A 21633-nucleotide genomic window follows, 5' to 3' on the forward strand; every position below is an offset into this window, starting at 1 on the left:
TAACCGAGAGCAGGGCAGTCTCAGTTGAGTGGCCGCTTTTGAAGTCAGTATGGTTGCTGTCCAGGAGGTTGTTCTGTACAAGAAACATAGAGAGTTGGTTGAACACAACTCGCTCAAGTGTCTTTGCAATGAATGGAAGAAGGGATAATGGTCTGTACCAGAGTGAAGAGAGGTGTTGATAATGTGAGTAAGTGAAGGTATAACTGAAGAAGAAATCGCTTGAAGGAGGTGGGTGAGGATAGGATCAAGTGGACAAGTAGTAGGATGACTGGACAGGATAAGTTTGGAAATGTCCGTCTCTGAGAGTGGAGAGAAGGAGGAGAGAGAGTGTGTATTAGTCGTTATGAAGTTATCATCAGTCTGCGTTGTGGAGAATTGGTCACTGACGGTTCTTGTCTTATTTGTGAAGAAAACTGCAAAGTAAACTACTATATTTCATATAGTATGAAAAATGGATCACTGACAAATCATTAAAAAATAACTTGCATTCTTTTATCTCCATATTAGTGAAACTCACTCTTAGAGTCAAAAAAAAAAAGATTTCTGACAGTGACTTGCACTCATGCATGTTTCTAATGAAATCTGTTGACTGTCTCAAGTGGTTAGATGAGTTTTAATTGGCTTTTTTATTTGCTAGGTGAACTCCAATGTGTTATCTGAGATGAGAGGGAAACCCTTGGGTTTATGAGTCTGTTTAATTTTTTTTTTTTTTTTTTTAGTGTTCTCACTTTATTCTGGTCACAATCGACTAAGCAGAACATTGAACGTGACAGTGCACTTTAGTTTGGGCAGAAAAATGAGCTCTGGGTTGCCAGCTCCTCTGTGTCAGTTCCCCTGCACCAGGAGCTCAGGGGAGCGTGGAGGTTCATTAACTCTAAAGAAAACAGTCAATTTCATTTTGTGCCGTGTGATGCCAGTGCAGGTACCCACACGACACCAAGCTCATTTCTTTATTTCTTGGCTGTTTCTGTGAGAGCTTGGGTTGTTGTGTTAATAAAGTTAACAACATCTTTGATCTTGCTGAGTTTTTCTCACTTAAAAAGAATCTCCATCTCAAACATTTTCAGATCTAATGTACAGAATGCAATAGCAAATCTCAAAGTTTTTATCTGAGGTGTTGAAATCAGGTTTATTTAAGGAATTGATGCATCAGACTGGTGAGAATTTTCAGTGTATCTGCAATATTTTTAATAGTTTTGTCACTTGCTTCTTTCACCACACAAGTCAATTTTCATATTCTTTTATACCAAATTCAAATTCGGGCACTTGCGCTCCTGAGGAGTCTGCCGTTGCTAAGCAACCATGACCTGCTCTCTCCATGAAGACGCGGAAATTTCAGCAATGGATAAATGGATTTGCAGCACTAAAAACTGCTTGCAGTAGCACTGCTGCTAAATTAATTTAAAAATCCACATACAGCTATCAGCTGTTCCTTCATCTTGGCTGAGCTTTCAACGTTGTTGAAAAGGTGAGGAAGTTACAAGACCTGCGGTGCGCTTGCGGCATTCTGAAAAGTTGAGATGTTTTTAACTCGATGCGGTGCGGGCGCGCCTGGAAAAAACGAGCGCTTCACACTGAGTGCGCGTCGCGACCGCGTCGCTTCCATTATGAGCGCGGATACCGCACGCCTACATTTGAAATAACGAACTTGAGCGTGCAAAAGACGTGATATGTGAATGGCCCCTTATGCCTGTGAGTGCGCCGCGCTCGTTCTTGTTGTGTGTGTGTGTGACTGACAGACAGCCTCCGCGGCGCGCATGAGAGATCTCGCAGATTTCACAGACAAACGTCTAGTATCGCAAATTAGTATCGCAAATTAGTATCGCTCATTTAGTATTTAGTATCGCAAATTAGAAATATTTGGTAAGATAAAATGTGCACGATAATATTATTAAGCAAACCTCTTCGCCATCGTCACTCTTTATTATTAAGCGGGAGTTTTCATACTGTTATGTCTGTGCGTGCGCCGCGCTCGTTGTGGTGTGTGTGTGTGACAGACAGCCTCCTCGGCGCGCATGAGAGATCTCGCAGATCTCACAGACAAACGTCTTAATATGATCGCACATTAAAAATGTTTGGTGAGATAAAATGTGCACGATAACATTATTAAGCAAAAATACATAGTACATGAATTTTTCCCCCTCCAGTACCGAAAGCAGAACCGATACCGTCATATCTTAATGATACTACGGTCTTTCATAATTTAGCCCCGGGGCCATTTTAATACCGGGGTTTTGTACCCATCCCTATTTCCTATGTGTAGGTTCAGTAATTTCACTTTAATGGCAATAAATAGATTATTTTCATTGCCATTAAAGTGAAATAACTGAACCTTAACATAGAAGCCTGAGAAAAATACAAATTTTAGAAGAAATTTTTAGATGTCACTTGGAGGATTTTGCATCTGAACTCTTCATTTGTCTGTTTTGTTGATCAAATGAAATCAGCCTGGGTGAGCACGGCTTCTTTTAAAAACATAAAAAATCTGATACCAAACTTTTGAATCTACTTAAGAGTCTTTCCTCTTTAGATGTGAACCAGTGCAAGGCCGTGTTGGTCAATATCAGCAGGACTCCAGTGTGTCCTTGTGCACAAACTGGTCAGCAGTTTCTCTCTGATTGGCTGCTTTGAGTTTAATTTGACTTTTGCGCTTTAGTTCAAGATGCAGTGTGTGATGATGTCTGTTCTGTGCAGGGGAACCTTGGAATTGCTCTTGCGTGAAATTTCTCTCTCTCTCCTTCCTTACCTTTTGATTTCAATTTCAGTTCTCTCTCTCCCTCACTCTCTGATGGCTCATCTGAATTGTAAGCGCAGGTTCAACAGCTTGATTAGCATTCTGAGGATGTAGTCTTGAGGATGCAGACTTTGGATTGAGAGCTACAGTACAGCTCTAAAATTAAGTCTTGAGCAAATGCTGAACTCATTCGAATGCACCTGAGATTCTGTTTCAATGGATTTAAGAGACATGGTTTTATTGCACTACAATTAGTCTACACTAATGACATAATTCAAATCACCTTTTTTATATAGTATTTTAAAGCTTTTCAAAGCAGTTTTACAGTGTTAAACAGGAAGGTCTTAAGTAAATGTCTGGATTATTTTATAAAACTAATTTAGTTGCTAGTTAGTTAGAAGACCTTGTGAAATGATCTGCAGTGATCATAACAGATTAAAACACATTGGGCATCATTGTTCCTTGTAACTTAGTTTTTTTTTACTATTAATCTAACTTAATTAACATGTTATTGAAGCTAAAGCTGTACTTTTGCTTTTTAAAACATGGTGAAAAAAAACAAAAAAAAAACTCCTCTGTGCCTTGCCATTTTTAAATGCAAACACACATTGTATGTAATGGCCCCTTAAGGCCCATTCACACCAAAGACAAAATAAATAAATAAATAAATAAATAAATAAATGATAATATGAAGTTTTAATAATTGTTCTAATTCTGTGAGAATAAGGACAATTACCAGCCACAACAATAATGACACAGAGGAATTTGAAAAACTGTGTTAGTTGCAACTGCAGCCAAATGCTAATATGAATTGTTTAGACTGTGTTCTAATCAGATTCCTCATTTAGCTTATTTCATAAATGTTAATCTGTTTTCTGTAAGCTTCCTCCAGTGAGCTAAATACATTCATGGAAGATGGAAACCATTTATTTTGGGAATGAGGGATTGTGACACATTCTTCCCTTTTCTTTCATTTACATTGTGCACGCTTAATTTCACTCTCTTTCTCTCTCTTTCCATCACACTCTATCTTTCTCACACTAAACCCAATAGTCCTCTGTCTACTTTATTTTATCTCTGCCAACATACAAGTGATAATTTTCCAGCTGATTGGTTAATAGCCCCTTCTTTTGTGTGCTGTGTAGAGCCTCTGCGCACCTGAATCCCCCAGTTTGAATCCTCAGATGCACAGCATGACCAAAGACTATTCTATTCTATTCTATTCTATTCTATGTGTTAAATGATAATAAATAACTTAATGTTAAGGTTCTCTAGTTGTCTACATGTTTTTGTTGGTTTTGTCAAATTAATAGAATGACTTGTGATAGTTTTGGAGACATCAGTTAGACTTGGTGGAAAATTATAATCAGTTCATTAGTAATTTTTCCACTTTATGCTGTAAACGGTTTTGTGAAGTGTACGTAGTACCGATACCACCCGGCCACTAGATGGCAGTGACATTCTAATATGCCTTAGGAGGGTAAATTTGTTCCTTTTGACTATAGATGTGAAATGCAGTTAAATGGAGATTGATTTATGGCTTTATATGCTCAATTCAAAATGTAATGTCAATTCAAAATGTAAACTTTCAATACAGACCTTGAGCCAAAACACATCACCAAACACCACATGTACTATATGGGCTACAGTATTGGGACACCCCCTTCTTTAGAACAGAGAAATGCACTTCCAAAACTGGCAACAAAGATGGAAACATAGCACATGCATTTACAATTTTTATTTCGATCTCTGTTGCAACAGTTTTGGAAGTCTCTAAAGTCATTGGTGTTAGGTGATGAGTTTCTGGCTCAAGGTCTGCATTTAAAGTCACACCAGAGGTGTTCAGATTAGGTCTGGGCTTTGTACAGACCAGTCAAGTTCTTCCATACGGACTCAGTCAATCATTTCTTTTTCAACCTTGCCTTATACACAGAGGAACTGTCATGTTAGAATAGAAAAGAGTCCTTTCCAAACTGTTGCTATACAACTAGAAGCACACAATTCCCTAGAATATCATTATATGCTTAAACATTAGTAATTTCCATGAGTACAAATCTTAGTAGTTAAACCAATTTATCAGAAGGGGATGTTCCAATATTTTTGGCAATATAGTGTTTATCAGCAACCAAAATCAAATGTTGTTATATGCTCATATTGATACTTTCATACTTCATCTGCATATAATGATTACATACCACACTGTTTCTTGAGTACTGTTTTATGGTGGCCTTGAAGACATGCAATTACCATGTGAACTTTCAGAAACACATAAGTCAGAGAGAAGACTGGATTTATGAAGGCATTATGGAACAAAGGCATGGTCAAGTTTCATCGGATTCAGCATGAATGAGAGGTTTATCCCTGTACTCAACTCTAATACACACTTTCCTGATCTCATGTACATGCTGATGGTGTCGGATTTGAGCATTTTGTGTGTAGAGGAGTCTCTGTTTTCTGTCAGTGAACAAATTTGTGATCTAATCTCCTGTTTTGGCTTCTTTCTCCCGCTAACACCCATGTAAAGAGATTCTCAGTATAAAATTTTTCACCCACACTGCCGTTCCTGCCTCGTTCATACACACAGCAGGGAAACCTGGGGGCCAATTAACGCTTTCCAAACCTGACAGCCCCTGCGTGTAATTAATGGCTGTTTAGACTGCATGCGCATTCATGCATGCTTGTTCTCATTTTCTTTTTTATTTCTTCGTTTCTCTTCCTCCTCCCCTGATGCCTCTATCTTTCTCCCTACCTGACAGGTGCTGCTGAGCATACTGCAACAACGCTGCTGTATCCTCCCAGACAGGAACACAGGTAAAACCACACACCTGTCATTCAAATGCAACAGTATGTTTTGATCTGGACCCAGAGCCATTTTGGTGTGTCTACAGGAAGAGATGCTGATCTATGAGTTTGTGTGTGTTAGACAGGCCCGTATACATTGTTTTAGGTCTAACGTGATTGATTGAGCAGGTAGAAAATTTGATAATAATAGATTTACTGAGGTACTCACTGTGCATCTGCTCCAGAGAGACTGATTGTGCTAGTATCAATATGATGTAGATCCAGCTTCACATATTTGTTCTCAAAATAGAACAAAACATTTCTTTTGGGATTAATAATCAACATTTGGAGCAAAACCTGGAACAAATATTGATTTTGAATAAAGGTTTACCGTAGGGAAAGAATGGATTTGATGACTGAGAGTGTTTGGATTGTACCTGAGCTTCTTGCACTTACAGTTTCCTCCATTTAATGGTAACCAATTACACTCATTTTAGATAATTAAGTCAAGCATTTGTGAATGTACTTGGCAGCACAACGGATGAACTAGAGGACTTTAAAAGCTAAAATGGAATGCATTTGTTTCCTCTAAAAATAATGATGCAATTTACAAGGTAACATTATGCTTTTTTTTCCCTTCATATATTTCATGGCGGATGGAATATAAGTATGTATTTATACATTAAGCCATTTATTGTCTGTCTGTCTGTCTGTCTATCAATCTATCTGTCTGTCTGTCTGTCTATCTCTATATATAATGTTATTGCAACTTTTTATCTCAATTCAGATTTTTCTGATGAGTTTATATCCTATATCTATATTTTGGGTTTATAAATTAAATTAAATTAAATTAAATTTAATTAAATTAAATTAAATTAAATTTATGCATTTAGCAGACGCTTTTATCCAAAGCGACTTACAGTGCATTCAGGCTATACATTTTTACCTGTCATGTGTTCCCGGGGAATCGAACCCCCAACCTTGCATTTGATAGCGCAATGCTTTACCAACTGAGCTACAGGAACACTCATTTTTCATTTTTAATTCATTTTATTTTAGAATTGCAAGATTGAAACTCGAATTTACAAGACATAAACCCACAATTCTAAGAAAACAAACAAACAAACATGATACATAAACTCACAAAACTCACTTTTCCTCACAAAAGGGCGATATTTAATTTGAACGCTTTTTTGTTCATTTTTAATGTTTGTGTATGTTTCACGTGTAATGTTAGTGTGTGGGTTAGTCTATAGTGTTTATAAGTTTTATGAATAAATATGTTATTAATATTTAATTTTATATAAAATACACGTATATAACAAAAATAAAATTAATAGTATAATAATATGTGTATAAAATATTGATAAAAAAATATGCTAAAAAACACACAAACACATTTGTATATGTATGTATGTTTATATATATGTATGTATGTTAAAGTATCTAAAAATCTGAAAATCTGAAATCCCAGCTGCTCCACAAGCATTCTTAAATGCAATGGAAATGAAGAAAATGATCAGGGGAGCACTTATATTAAAGTCTGAGGATCACAATCTCCTACTCCAACACAATCATGACAAGGACACAAGATGCGTTAATGCAGCTTCATCATAATCCACAGTGCGGATGATCACATTACCATTGTTATTCTCGTAAAGATAAAGTATCCTGATAAATATGAAACTTGCCTTTACTCATTAAACATTCCTGTATTGTGTGTGCAGATGACTATGACAGCAAGGGCATTTGTCAAAACAAAGCCTGATAAACAAGCATGCATAATTTTTTACATAATATGCCAAGTGGATTTCTCTGCTCTTCCTCTTGCACAACCTGTAAATTGGCAGAATGAGTTTACAGACTGACCCTGAGGTGCGAATTTTAATTAGATAATTGAAGAAGAGGATGCCAAGTGCTGTATTGATTAAAAAAATGTTTCATGACAGTAGAACATCAGTTTAGCATTATAAGATTCTTAAAAATGCAAAAAATTACTGACTGTTCTGCATCCATTGGACATTTGTATTAAACCATGGTTCTAAGTTTGGAAGTTGGTAGTTTTTATTCCCAGTGGCTGTAGAGTCTGAATGAATTGGTAGTATTTGCACCAGTGCTGTGACCATGGTTTCATCCTGTTTCTATGGAGACAATGCAGATCATGTCAGTATAGGTTCACTAACAACGCCTACCATCATTTTATATCCATCTGAAAGCCATTTCACCTAATGCATCTAAGGCATTCACAGGCATCGGCCAATTTACATTTTAAATTGCAGGATGGCCTTTGCTTTAAAGCTGAGTTGAAACTCCAGATATTGAAGGTGGCCACCACAGAACTTCCCCTCATTATGCAAATTGGTGTCACTGATTTTCCTCTCTCTCAGCTTTGTATAGACCTGTTTTAAGGCAGAAAGCAGCATCTGTGAGTACAAAGAGACTGGCTGCTCTCCATCTCTGCGATATGAAGTGAGAGGCAGATGTTTGGCTATATGCAGCAGCTTTTGATAACGAGCAAGAAAACACATTTGCTTCTGGCAACGAGCTAACAATTCAGAAATAACACAAATTCAAGACTCAGTGAGTAAGATTGAGTTATAAATGTGCTGTAAAGCTTTTGAGAGTGAAGAAAAAACGGAGCACGGAAAGGTTTTTCCTCTGAGCGTGACAGCTAACAACGGCCACCCACACGGCTCTTCTGGTTCTGCAACCGCAGCGGATGATTGTGATAGTCAGCTACAGTATCATGTCATGAGGAGTGACATAAACACTTTACACCAGTGGTGTGTGATGGACTTCTGAATTGAAGAGGCAAAGCCCTCTTTTTTTCAGTGTAAATTCATATTTCAGTTCCATTGATGTTAACACAGTTTTTGTGTTAAAATCTTATGGAGCACCATTTACTTGACACTTTTACTTACCTGATACTTTTTTTTGCATGTCTATATAAAATGATAATTGCTGCTAGTGTAAATTGTAAGTTTTTCAGTTTGTTCATTTTATAAGCAACAATACTTTTTTATTGTTTTAGTTAACTATAATAACCTTTTATGACCTTTAACTTTAAAGTTAAGCTTAATTGAGCAATTAAAAAATAATTTATAGACTACTCTGTGTCATGTTTTATTATTTTTGTTTTGTTTTATATTTGTTTTATTTTTTATGTTTTGTTTGCATATTGTTTTTTAGACAAAACCCATCTGCTGTACACACAAGCTTAAGAGACTTATTTCTGTCTGTTTGACCTCGTCATAGTCTATTTGTTATTGAAATAAATGCGCTGTATGCCTGAGGCTCTCTTTGCCCTCAGACTAGTCAACGGTTCAAGTTGCATCCATGTATGTGTGTGCCATACTCAGCTCTTAATAACCATGTTAATATTTTAGCATTGTGTTTCCATATTTTACTTTCCACTGCTTTAAATTCGGGTGGTTTGTAAGAAGTCAAGCTAAATTTCTTTAGTACATTAAGCGACAGAGGCTCTTCAATAACAATTTTTAGGGCCCGAGCACCGGTGGAGTGAGGACCGTCTTGTAATTGCTCTGTTTATTTTATTTGTTCTTGTGAATGACTTCCTTATAAATGCTAATGTTTTGATTAGTCTGCAGAAGTGCAAAGTTTTTTGAAATTGCTGATGTTCCACAAAACTTTTCATGTGGCCCTGCTTTGCATTCTTAGAAGAGCGTTTGTATCGATTTTTCAGTCCCTATAGGGATTGTGTGCAATCTCTCTCTCTCTTTCTTTCTGTCTGATATAAAGATTGCAGTCGACAGAGAAAACCCTCCTCTTGCTTCCTCTCCCCTCTCTGTCGTGGCTATTCAGATTTTAGGACATCAGTATGTAGTGGGAGTACTGCAGGCTAATGAAAAATCTGTCCTGTATATAATGGCCAAGGTCATTGGTTTTTATTGTTTTATTTTTTTTTGTTTCCAGAAAATGCGCTCTAAAAATGCATCCAAAGTAGAGCTAAAAGATAAAATTGTATGTGTTTATGTTTAATTTTGCCAGCTTTAAAAATGAAGCAACATTGTGAATAGTGTGATGATTTTCTTACACTAATTTTACAAACCATTACACAAATTTCAATAACTTTTTCATATTTTGTGAAAAAATATGTTGGAAGTTGCTTTTTGGTACTGTGGTTTAATAAATAATTTGAAATATTTTTGCAAAAAAAAAATAATAAAAAAAATAAAAGCTGTAAATTTACATCAAAAGACTATACAGTGGGCCTATTTAAGTTAAAAAATTCCCAACATCTAAACCTAACATTTGCAAAATGTAATTCTACATTTAACATGAACATGTGTTTGTACTCTTTACAGGTAAACGTGAGCTGCAGTGCCTGATTTACTGATTTACTGGAAGTAAACTTGTACATTTTAAATGTATATGTGCTAAAAGTTTTTGTCAATTATCAGTTGTAGCGGATGGCCTCATGATTCAGTGTATTGTTCAGTGTAGGAAATGGTCAGCTAACTTACAGAAGCCGGTCTGAGTACTTTCTGAGAAAGAGTAAATAAAATTAAATGACAGGGGAGAAAAAGAGTGAAGGGTAAGAAGAGGTCCATCACCTGATGAGTGGTTGAGTCCTCTGATTTGAGGGGAGGAAGAGAGTATTATATTGCGGTGAAGAGGTGAACACTGAATGGTAAGCGGCCAGTGCTCAGGAAATGAAACCATACAACACTGTGTGCGTGTGTGTGTGTGTGTGTGTGTGGGATTGTGCATGTAACCTCTTTCTGCACCCTTATCTTCTTTTTTATTTCATCATACACTTTTTCTCTTTGTGATTGCCTAGTATATAACTTGTTTTGCCCTAGATTGCAGAATCTTGCCAAATTTTGTCTTTTGTCTTTAGAACAGTTTGTGCAAAAATGAAATTTCATCATCATTTCATTTCTTACTGACTCTCATATCATTCCTTCCCAACTCAAATGGCTTCTTTTTTTAATCCTGCAAAGCACAAAAGAAGATATTTAGAAGATTGTTTAAGCTGCTCTTTTCCATTATGAAACTTTTCAGCAACTTTCCCCATTCATTCCTTTTGTGATTGGAAAACGAGTCATATTTTTGATTTTCAGGGAAAACTACTGCTTTAAATGTTAAGCTCGCTGTCCGTGTGTCATCTCCTTGTAAATCAAATCAATGCATAATACACATATGCAAAGAGGTGATGTGGGTGGCACCACTCGCCTACACAGCGAAGAACGGGTGGTTCTCAAACAAGAGGTGAGAGGAGGATGAATTCACTGTGATGCAGACGGAAATTAGATGGGGGATAGCCGGACATGGTTCGATAGTGTGTTTGACCTGTCTGAGTCAGTGCTCTGACCTGATCTGACCTTGAACAGCATGATGAGAGAGTACAGGAACCCATCACACAGCTCATCAGCACTGCTGACCCCTGCGAGCTGCTCACTAACGAGACTGGAACTACCGTCATTGTGTGTGTTTACTAATATATCAAAAAAGATCACAGATTATTTGTTGGTTGGACATGCAAATAGGGGAACAATGGGACAGTTAGGAAGGTTTGGGGATTGCAGTGAGAAGTTGGATGAATCCGCATCTGTTCATAGCACTTAAAGGGCAAAATGGTAAATATAACCAGGGGCCATTTTTGTTTTTTGTTTTTGAAAGTTTTTTTATGCTCACTTAGGCAGCATTTTAAAAAAAAATACAGTAAAAAGTAAAATTGTTGAAAATAGTTGTGCTGCTTATTTATGTGGAAACCATGATACATTTTCTCTGTATTCTTTGAAGAATAGAAAGTTAAAAACTTCTAAAATCACAGAAATCTTTTGTAATATTACAAATACAGAGTTCTGGCATGAACATCTAGATGGTACAGTCTTATAGGTCTAACTCAATCTGACATAATGACATCATTATCACATGGCACAGCTGATTGGGCCTCTCCAGTATCGGCAGCCAATAAGCTTGCTGCTCAGCATTCAAATATATGACTAGTGCTTGCTGTAGCATTTGCAGCATGCTTTAGAAACCCTTCACCTTCCCCAGCTCCACTGTTCCACTAAGATCATCAAACATATTACCATTGTCATATACATTACCATGTCAATCCCTCAGAGAGTTGTCATGACAGAAATGTCTTTACTATAATTTTTGATCAGTTGAATGTGTCCTTGCAGAATAAGTGTATTCATTAAAAAATAAATATACTGAGCCCAGACTTTTGGTGTCAAAATACCTTGAATGAGTCATCATAATTTTGAAATTTGTCTAAGAATCTATAGTCAACATTGAGTTATTTGCAGCTATGATTGCTTAAAAATGTAATTGTTACAGCGTTTTATATTTTATATATATTTTATATGAATAATATAGGAAGAAATACTATTAATAATGTTTTAATATTATTTATTTATTGTTGTAAAATAGATATAAAATAGTTGTGTGTGTATGTGAGTTGTAGCCAGTTAGAAAAGAGAAAGTAAAAGTAACTCAAAATCCGAATAGCCGCAGAAAAAATAATATTGTTGTCAAGGCTTGAGTTTAATAAAAATAATAAACAATCTGCATCTCTGCCCTTTCTCTAATTTGATCATTATAAAAACAAAACAAATATTGCTGTAATTTTTTTGTTTAAAATAATTTTAAAAAATGCATCCACCAATCTCTTATTTTCTCTCCTCCTCCTTCCCCTGAGTCTGTAGAGCAGACAGTCATGAAGACAGATGGCTGTTATTAGAGAGTGTAATGCCTGGAGAGTGCAGGATTTCACTTCAGTCACTGCCGGCCACAGACCCCAAACTCATTAGAAAATAGAATGGTGTGATTTTGCTCACACCTGCTTCAGCTGTGGCCAAATTTCAAGCAGATGCACTCATATGTTTGGGGAGGATTTCACAAAGAGACACACACCTACGAACAAAAACAAACACAGATGTGCACATATAACTGCTTTTACTCCTACTATACAAAGAACATCTGTTTGATTATGATTTGCATTCTTTCTTTTAGAATTAGGATATGTTAGTCTTTGTAAAGAAACAAGTGCTGTTCTGCTAAAAAAAAAAAAAAAAAGGAGTTAAAATTTCTATTAATTTAAAGAATCCTGATTTTTTTTTTAGCAGTTTACAAAAATATTAAGCAGCTAAATTAATTTCAACATTGATTATAACAAGAAAAAGCATAAAATTAGCATATTAGAATCAGTTCTAAAGGATCATGTGACACAGGAGATTGGAGTAATGGCTGCATTACATTTTAAAATAGATTCAAATAGAAGATTGTTGTATTAAACTGTAATAATATTTCACAATGTTATTGCTTTTACTGTCATTTTGATCAGATAAAGGCAGCCTTGGTGAGAGACTTTTTTAAAAAACAAAACATTCAAAAATCTTACAAACAAAATATTTGATGATGTGATGTTTCAATGCCGGTTAAAAGTTTACATTTTATTTAAAAATCCATCCAACCCCAAAAAATATGAAAATAAATAAATAAAGAATAAAGAACTAACTTCTTTTAATGGATGACATCAGATGAAAGAGAAAAGTAGTTTCAGTTTAGTTACAAGTTACTATGTTTAGATTTAAGACTACAAATGGAATTATCTGTTCATTTGTCTTTTATGTGGTTGTAGTGCAATAACATGCACTTTACATTCAGAAGCTAAATTGGGTCAGAGCTGCACAATTGATTAAGATTATGACTATGGTTAATTGGCCAGATGTTGCAGCTTTTGCCTGTTATACATTGCAAGCGGGTGATGTGACAAAACGTCTCTGGTTACTATCGTAACCTCGGTTCCCTGAGAGGCGGGAACGAGACATTATGTCAGCTAAGACGTATATGGATACTTCTCCCTTCTCCACTTTCGCTGAAATCTTATTGGCTAACGCCAGCTGGGGGCAGCTGGCCAATTGACGCGAAGCATGCAAATACTGACAGGTCAGCGGGCAGTATAAAATGCATGGGCGCGAAAATTACGTCAGAATCACGACTGAACGCTAGCACAGCTGATCAAACAGCGACCACGGCGGCTAACGTAATGTCTCGTTCCCGCCTCTCAGGGAACCGAGGTTACGATAGTAACCGGAGACGTTCCCTCTCGAGGCGGTAACTCCACAATACGTCAGCTAAGATGTATATGGGAACTGTACAAAATCCCGCCGTGAGAGCAGTGAAGATAAGCCCTGAAAGGAGTCCATCACCCCACACATAAGCAGGACAGTTCTAGCCAATGGCCGTGTCGCTAAGAGTGCTTGCATCTGATAGGCGGAACTAGACCAATGAGACATCTGCTCCGACCCTAACAAAATTTGCATAACTTCAAACAATAAATCGAAGTTTGCACTAACCAGGGCTGACACAATGCAATAAGCACTCAAGCAAGAGTTAAACAGAGTCGACGGCGTTTGCGGTGACAACTGCATAAACCATATAAATCATAACACAGAGTTAGCAGCCATGGTAACTACTGTATAGCTGGTTATAACAGAATGAATAAAACTTAACTCACCGAAAGTACATGTGACGCTACAGAGGGTACAGCCAGCTTGTAATACCTGGCGAATGTGTTCTGGGAAGACCAGCCAGCAGCAAAACATAAATACTGGACCGACATACCTCTAGACCAGGCCCATCAGGAAGCATTTATATTGTCCTCGCAGGATGAGCTCTGATGTTGAGGGGATAACCCTTCCCCTGGCATTCGATAGCATCCACGATCCAGTGAGAAAGTCTCTGTTTAGAAACAGCACGTCCCTTATTACATCCACCAAGCACACAAACATCTGGTCCAACTGACGAAAGGCGGCCGAGCGATCCATATACATCCGTAAAACCCTAACAGGGTCCCGGCGCTGTGAACATCAGCGTCACGCGAGGCTGACGGCTAAGCAGATAAGGCAGGCAGGGAAAAAAACCGGTGTATTGAGTAACTTCGGAACGAAACCCGGTCTCGGCCGGAGAGTGACATTACAGTCGCCAGGTCCGAAACCGATGCAATATCGTTCACCAAAAACTCATGAAAGTCTCCAAGGCGCTTCGCCGAGGTGAGAGCAAGAAACAAAGCAGACTTCAGGGAAGCTCCTTAACCGCAATCAAAGCTAAGGGCTCGAACGGTAGTAAGAGACCGAGCCCTCAAAACTAGAGCTAAATCCCACGGCGTCAGGAGGGCGGCCATGAAGTACACAATCTCCTTGCTCCCCTGAGAAAACTGATTACCAGAGTGTGCTTACCGATCGTTTGCCCATCAACGGGGGATCGAAAAGCGGTAATAGCGGTCACATACATCTTCAGCGTGGATGGCAAACTTCCGCTATCCATACTGTGCTGTAGAAAGCGCAAAACATCCGACACGGAATTGGTCCCCTGGTCAATATAAATGTCCTCGCACCATTTTGTGAAAACTCCCCACTTCAGAGCGTAGCAGCGACTGTTTGATGGTGCGCGTTAATGTGTTTAGCACTCGGGAGTGCAGAGCGTCCTGCTCATTAGGGTCCCCACAGCGGCCACACATGAAGGTTCCACAGCTCGGGGCTGGGGTGCCATATTGTGCCATTCGCCTGAGACAGCAGGCCCTTCCTGAGGGGGATTCGCCATGGGGGAGCCATCACTAATTCGGCCAGTTCGGGGCCATGAGTATAACTGATGCTCTATCCTCCCTGATTTTGCACAAAACAGGCAGAATCTTCACCGGAGGGAACGTGTAAGCCTGGCTTCCGGCCAACGCGATGTCAGAGCATCTCTCGGCAGGGGGGAGTGAGATAGCAAGAAGAACGTCTTACAGTGCGTGTTCTCGCACGTGGCAAACAAATCCACTTCCTCCCTCCCAAATCATTTGATCTGATCCTGGGTGAAGCCTCCATCTCCTTGAGGAATCCCGTTCCTTGAAAGCATGTTCACACCACGGTCCAGAATACCGGGGATGTGCGATGCTCTTATGGAGTTTAAGTGTCGGTCCGCCCACAACATTCTAATTTCTGCTCCAATGTCAACCGAAAGGCTTGAAGGGCTAAGGACACCGCTTCCAATTCAAAACTGTTTATGTGCCACCTTCTCTGTGACTCCGACACAGGCCTGAGGCAGGTACGCCCAGACGCACTGCACCCCAGCCTGAAGTAGACGCGTTCGTAGAGAAAAGAACTCCTGGGCTGAACATATCTGGGCTGTTCCACGGTCTCAGAGTGCTCACACCGCGGATGCATTAAGTCTACAGCTACTGATGGCTTGTTTTGACCAGGGCCCTGCCCCCGCGAGGCTAGAAGCACTGGCGGGAGGGCGGTTCGCGTCGGCTATATAATGGTGTGGCACTCTTGCGCCCTCGAGAGGCCATTATAATCATGGGTTGTGGCTCTGCGCTGTTTGAGACAGGGCGAGTGACACAGTGTTGGGTGCAAGAATTTGGATACATGCTTCTATTGTACAATTTTACTCACACAAACAGCACTGTTCTGAGACAGGGCGAGTGACGCAGTGTTGAGTGTCAGAGGAAGTAAAGCTCTTTTGTTAATTATATACATGCTTTTATTGTGGAACTCACACAAACAGCATTTAAACAGACATAGCAATCGTCGCCCGTAGTAACATGGGGGACATGATGCATCTGAACAGGGAGAGTGACACCGTGTTTTTGTGGTGTTGGCACTCTCGCGCCCTCGCGAGGCCATTATAATCAATGGGTTGTGGCTCAGCGCTGCTATGAGACAGGGCGAGTGACACAGTGTTGAGTGTAAGAGAAAGAAAAAGCTCTTTTGTTGATTGTGTACAGGCTTCTATTGTGGAACTCACACAAACAGCATTTAAACACACATAGCAATCGTCGCCCGAAGGAACATGGCGCTTGGGGGCGGGGCCTCCCGCGCACTCACTCACTTTATCGGTCCGTCAGGGAGACGCCTCGGTGGCCAAGGATGGCGCGCTGGCTCTCTCGCAGCGCGGGGTCCTCAACTGACCCTGAGGTTTCCTCCCAGGCTCTTACCAGTGCTGGTTTCGGCCGAAACAAGCATCCGGTTCAGAACGGGGTGCCACGGCGGGCTGTTTTAGCTGGTCTTAGAGCCTGACGAGGTGCAGAAGAGCGGAACCTCGCAGATGATGACTGGACTGAGCGACGGGGCATCACGCCTTGGTGCGCTTTCTGCGTCTCTGAAAAAACGCTCCATGACTCCATGGCGTCACCAAAGAGGCCAGAGGGAGCAACTGGAACGTTTAGGAGCGTCCTACGGTCCGCGTCTTCCAGGTCAGCTAGGGTAAGCCATAGGTGCCTGTAAGGACGACCATGAGCCCCATGAAACGGCTGAGCAGAGCGCTTAGTAGCCATCAGCATGAGATCAGTTGCTGCGCGCAGATCCCTGATGACGTCAGCGCTACTGTGCTGCAGTCTGCCTGAAACACCTTGAGTATTGCCCTGGCATGAAGAGCAGAAGCTGCCTTCCCTCAGAAGAATAGGCTTTGTCTGTCTATGGGACGTGAACCGCACGGCTTGGAAGGCAGGCTGTGGTCCGAACCAATGCAGAGGGAGACAGGCACAGGTGCGCGGTAACAGTCTCCTCGACGTGCGTGAACATGGCCTGCGTGGCAGAGTGGGTTCGCGCCGATTGGGGTGCAGCCCACGACTTCACCACGAGCTCTTGCATGCCTCAATGCCGTCTGGCAGCAGTTCGACTGGAGGAGCCACGAGTCCAGCTACCTTTCACAGGCTCGTCAGGTGTGTGGCAAGCGAGACCGAAGACCCTGACGAGCTCCTCCTGGAGGTCTGCAGGGCCCTCTTGGTCGGTGCGGTCCCACTGAGACGGCCAAACCTTTTCCGACGGCGAAAGCGACATGGAGTCGTTTTCCTCGCCAGCTCCGAAGAGGACGAAGTTCGTGGGGCGGAAGCTTTCGTCCACCAAGCCGACGTCAAACTCGTCTTCGGGCGGGGGAGGGCCCACCAGCGGCTCGCTGGCGGCAGTGGGCCTCATTCCCGCTGTTTTCCGAGCCACTCTGGCTCTGAGTGTGCGCACTGGCAGCTCGGCACAGTGGGCGCACGTGTGGTCCGTGTGAGGCTCCCCGGCAGGTCACACAGAACTGGTGAAGGTCCGAATCTAGCATTAGCAGCCATCGGATGCGTAGAGGAAAAACAGGGTGAGTAGTCCTCTATTGCAACTTCCACGATGACTTAGATAAGACTTCTAGCGTGAACAGAGATTCTGACGTAATTTTCGCGCCCATGCATTTTATACTGCCCGCTGACCTGTCAGTATTTGCATGCTTCGAGTCAATTGGCCAGCTGTCCCCAGCTGGCGTTAGCCAATAAGATTTCAGCGAAAGTGGAGAAGGGAGGAGTTCCCATATACGTCTTAGCTGAAGTAATGTTGAGTTACCGCCTTGAGAGGGAACTACAGCACTACCATAACAATTAACAAGGCAAAGATAGCGTGTATATGAGAGTGTAGATGGCATCATTTATTTAAGTGTGCAGTCCAGAACTCTGTGCTTAGACAGTCCGTGAGTTCATGCTGAAGTGAGGGCTCTGCATTGATTTACAGTTATGGCTCCAGTGATTAAAATTGGGATGGGAGTGTTGCTCGCTTTCTGTGTATAATTTATAAAAAATTTTAATAACACTTTTGTTTTTCTTGCTGCTAAGCAGAACAATGAGAACTGTTAAGTCAATGTCTTGATTTACTGCTAAACTGTAAAAATTCAGAAAATTCTGTCATCTGCATAAAAAGGCTAATTCTGTCATCATTTACTCACAAGTTGTTCCAAACCTGCATTAATTTTTCTTTTTTCTGCTGAACCCAAAAGAAGATATTTTAAAGAATGTTGGTAACCAAGCAGTTGACGGTAGCCATTGACTTCCATAGTATTTTTTATTGGCTACCATTAACTGTTGGGTTACCAACATTCTTTAGAATATCTTCTTTTGTGCTAAATAGAAGAAAGAGCGAGAAAGAATGACTAAATAATGACAGAATGTTATTTTTTTTTTGGTGAACTATAACTTCAAAATGTTTGTCTCCCACAAAATAATTTAGTAGTAAGTTTTATTAATTTAACTAATAATTAACATTACAATATTTAGCAAATACAGAGGGAAATAAAAAAAAAATAATAATAATGCGGTTTTTTTACACAATTGTGCTGTTTGAAGGTCAGTTTTGATGTTGACTTTATAAATTCATCAGAGTGGTAGTTTTAGTTTCCTCCTCCGTAAAATTAAATATATATTAAAACTATGAATAAAAAATATGTGTTTCAAACTAAAGAGTAAAGGTTTAGATCTTTGGCTTGTATGCGTATTTAGGTTATTTCTAATAATAGAACAGATGGGTATCATGATTTCATCAACTACAAATGAGCTCCTCAGAGGAATGCACTGAGCAGTCTTGCTTACAGACTGCAGAATAGTCTCCTGTGAGGGCCTCTAATACCATTAGATGGTGCTATAGTCTCGTGTTATCTATTAAATATGAAATTACTTCAAATGCGCACTCAGTGTATCTGCTTTTTCACATTAAGCAAGCATTTTCACATTAAAACTAAAGTGTATGTTAACGATATTGTTTTCAATGTGATTTAAATGAATAAAAAAAAATAAAAAAATATATATATATACAGTACAGACCAAAAGTTTGGAAACATTACTATTTTTAATGTTTTTGAAAGAAGTTTCTTCTGCTCATCAAGCCTGCATTTATTTGATCAAAAATACAGAAAAAATTTTAATATTGTGATATATTATTACAATTTAAAATAATTGTTTTTAAATTTATTATACTTTAAAATATTATTTATTTCTGTGATGCAAAGCTGAATTTTTAGGATCATTATCACATGATCCTTTAGAAATCATTCTAATATGATTATTCATTATCAAAGTTGGAAATAGTTCTGCTGCTTAATATTTTTTCAGAACATGTGATACTTTTTTAGGATACTTTGATGAATAAAAAGTAAAAAAAAAAAAAAAAAAGAAGCTACGTTTTTAAAATATAAATATTTTGTAATAACAATATACACTACTGGTCAGTAATTTGGGGTCAGTAAATTTTTTTTCTTTCTTTTTTAAAATAAAATCAATACTTTTATTCAGCAAGGATGTGTTGAATTGATAAAAAGTGATAGTAAAGAAAATATATTATTAGAATATATATTATTAGAATTTTTTATTTTATTTTGAATAAATGCAGTTCTTTTGAACCTTTTATTCATCAAATATATTAGACCGCAGAACTGTTTCCAACACTCATAATAAATCAGAATATTAGAATGATTTCTAAATGATAATGTGATAGACTGGATGTTACATGTGACACTGAAGGCTGGAGTAATGATGCTGAAAATTCAGCTTTGCATCACAGGAATAAATAATTTTTTTCAAGTATATTCAAATAGAAAACTATTATTTTAAGTTGTAATAATATTTCACAATATTACAGTTTTTTCTGTATTTTTGATCAAATAAATACAGGCTTGATGAGCAGAAGAAACTTCTTTCAAAAACATTAAAAATAGTAATGTTTCCAAACTTTTGGTCTGTACTGTATATATATATACTATATATACAGTATATATCATTTATTCGGTTAATAACAATAACAATATTTCTATTTCTTATTTTAACCTCTCCTTTTTGTGTGGCTGTAAGGATTTCAGCTGTCAGCTCTCTTCTGTCCTGTCCCAATAAAGGCAGAAAACGGCCATAAATATACCTTAAAAAAAAGTTTCCTTTCGATTCAGCCTTACAATTGGGCTACTTTATGCCAGACAGTTACCAGTAATTTTTGTTGTTAAATATTTGAATGTTTTTGCCTTGTATACCTATAGTAGCCCATACTTTTTACTGGATACCCATAGCAACAGATCTCTGTTGAAAATATGTATCCTTAATTAAAATAACGGTCATTTCGAATTGGACATAACCGAAAAATGATTCACGATTCAGTGGAGTCAGTTGCAAACTGAGCAAAGTCTCTCAACAATTCACTAAGTAAGCCTGATTCGAACCGCAAACTCATGCGCATGCAGGAATTGACACACACTCTAAAGATTTATTAACTAATGGCACCTCACAAGATGATATCTGATGAATAAATTGTTCAGACTGTTCAGATTTCAGATTTTAAACTATTTTTCCATTTTATTTGCAGTCTGGATTCCTTATAAATGAGGCTCCTCAAAGCAATCATGTACAATTACTTCAATATAATTACTTTTTCCATCCTAGTTGACCCCTAGACAGTGAGTCGGTATGAAAATGTTTATTGTCATCTGAGGTGAAGATTCTCAGCCATGCTGGTTGAATTTAAATGCATGTGATTTTTTTTTATACTGTGGATGAAACCATGCATGGCATGTGTAGTTCAGCAGGAAGGATCAAGAAGATGAATCGAGCTTTACATTCGAGCAGCGTACCTCTTTCAGAGTTATGAAGGTCAACACTCTCTCTGAACTTTAGAAAGTTTACCTCACTATAGCAATCAAATGTCAGTCCTGTGTGGATCCTGTACTAAAACAATATCCGCAAGAGCATTTCAGAAGAATTTACTGAAGTCATACTTTAATTTTAATCTGGGCAGACACACAAAGCACTCTTTTTCTTTTACGAACGAAGGATTTAGAATTTGAAGTGATTTCAAAGAGGAAGCCTTTCAGTTGATTGCTGATGCAATAGCAGAGCCCTTTAATTTTCATTTTTTTACACTTTATGGTTTTGTTGGATTTTTATGGATCCTCCGTAGGTTCTTTTTTCTGTAAGTTGCATTAGCTTATGTTTTAAAGTCTACTTCATGTGTTGTGATGTTTGTGGGCTCTTTCTTCTTTTTCTTAGAAAATCAGACAGAGCAGTGGTTCTAGATTTACCAGATTTATTTATTATATTTAAATAGATTTAGAAGGAATTTAAATGAACAAATTATCATTAATAAATGCAAATAATTTATTACTTATTTATTTTTATTTTTTAATTTTCCCTTAAGGACTATTGCTTTTATTGAAGTACCTCAAGAAAGAATAGCTTCAAGAATGACAAAATACATTTTTTATTTATTTACTGTATTAAATTAACCATATTAATTGATTAAATATATTTTAAAAAATTTGAAAACAAGCAGCTTTGTCATAATTACGGTAGAAATATCTGGAGAGGGGACTTATAT

At 38.5% G+C, this 21633-nt stretch overlaps 1 protein-coding gene across 3 annotated transcripts in view; it reads left to right on the forward strand.

The window, feature by feature from the left end:
• Positions 1–21633, forward strand: part of dlgap2a (discs, large (Drosophila) homolog-associated protein 2a) — a 138037-nt gene that overhangs the window by 4615 nt on the left and 111789 nt on the right. For all 3 annotated transcript variants that reach the window (XM_059520374.1, XM_059520375.1, XM_059520379.1), the window contains exon 2: positions 5491–5545. In XM_059520374.1, the coding sequence (XP_059376357.1) occupies positions 5491–5545 (55 nt within the window). The remainder of the gene's footprint in view (positions 1–5490; positions 5546–21633) is intronic.

Source organism: Carassius carassius, chromosome 32 (assembly GCF_963082965.1).
Source record: "Carassius carassius chromosome 32, fCarCar2.1, whole genome shotgun sequence".
NCBI classification, from domain to species: domain Eukaryota; kingdom Metazoa; phylum Chordata; class Actinopteri; order Cypriniformes; family Cyprinidae; genus Carassius; species Carassius carassius.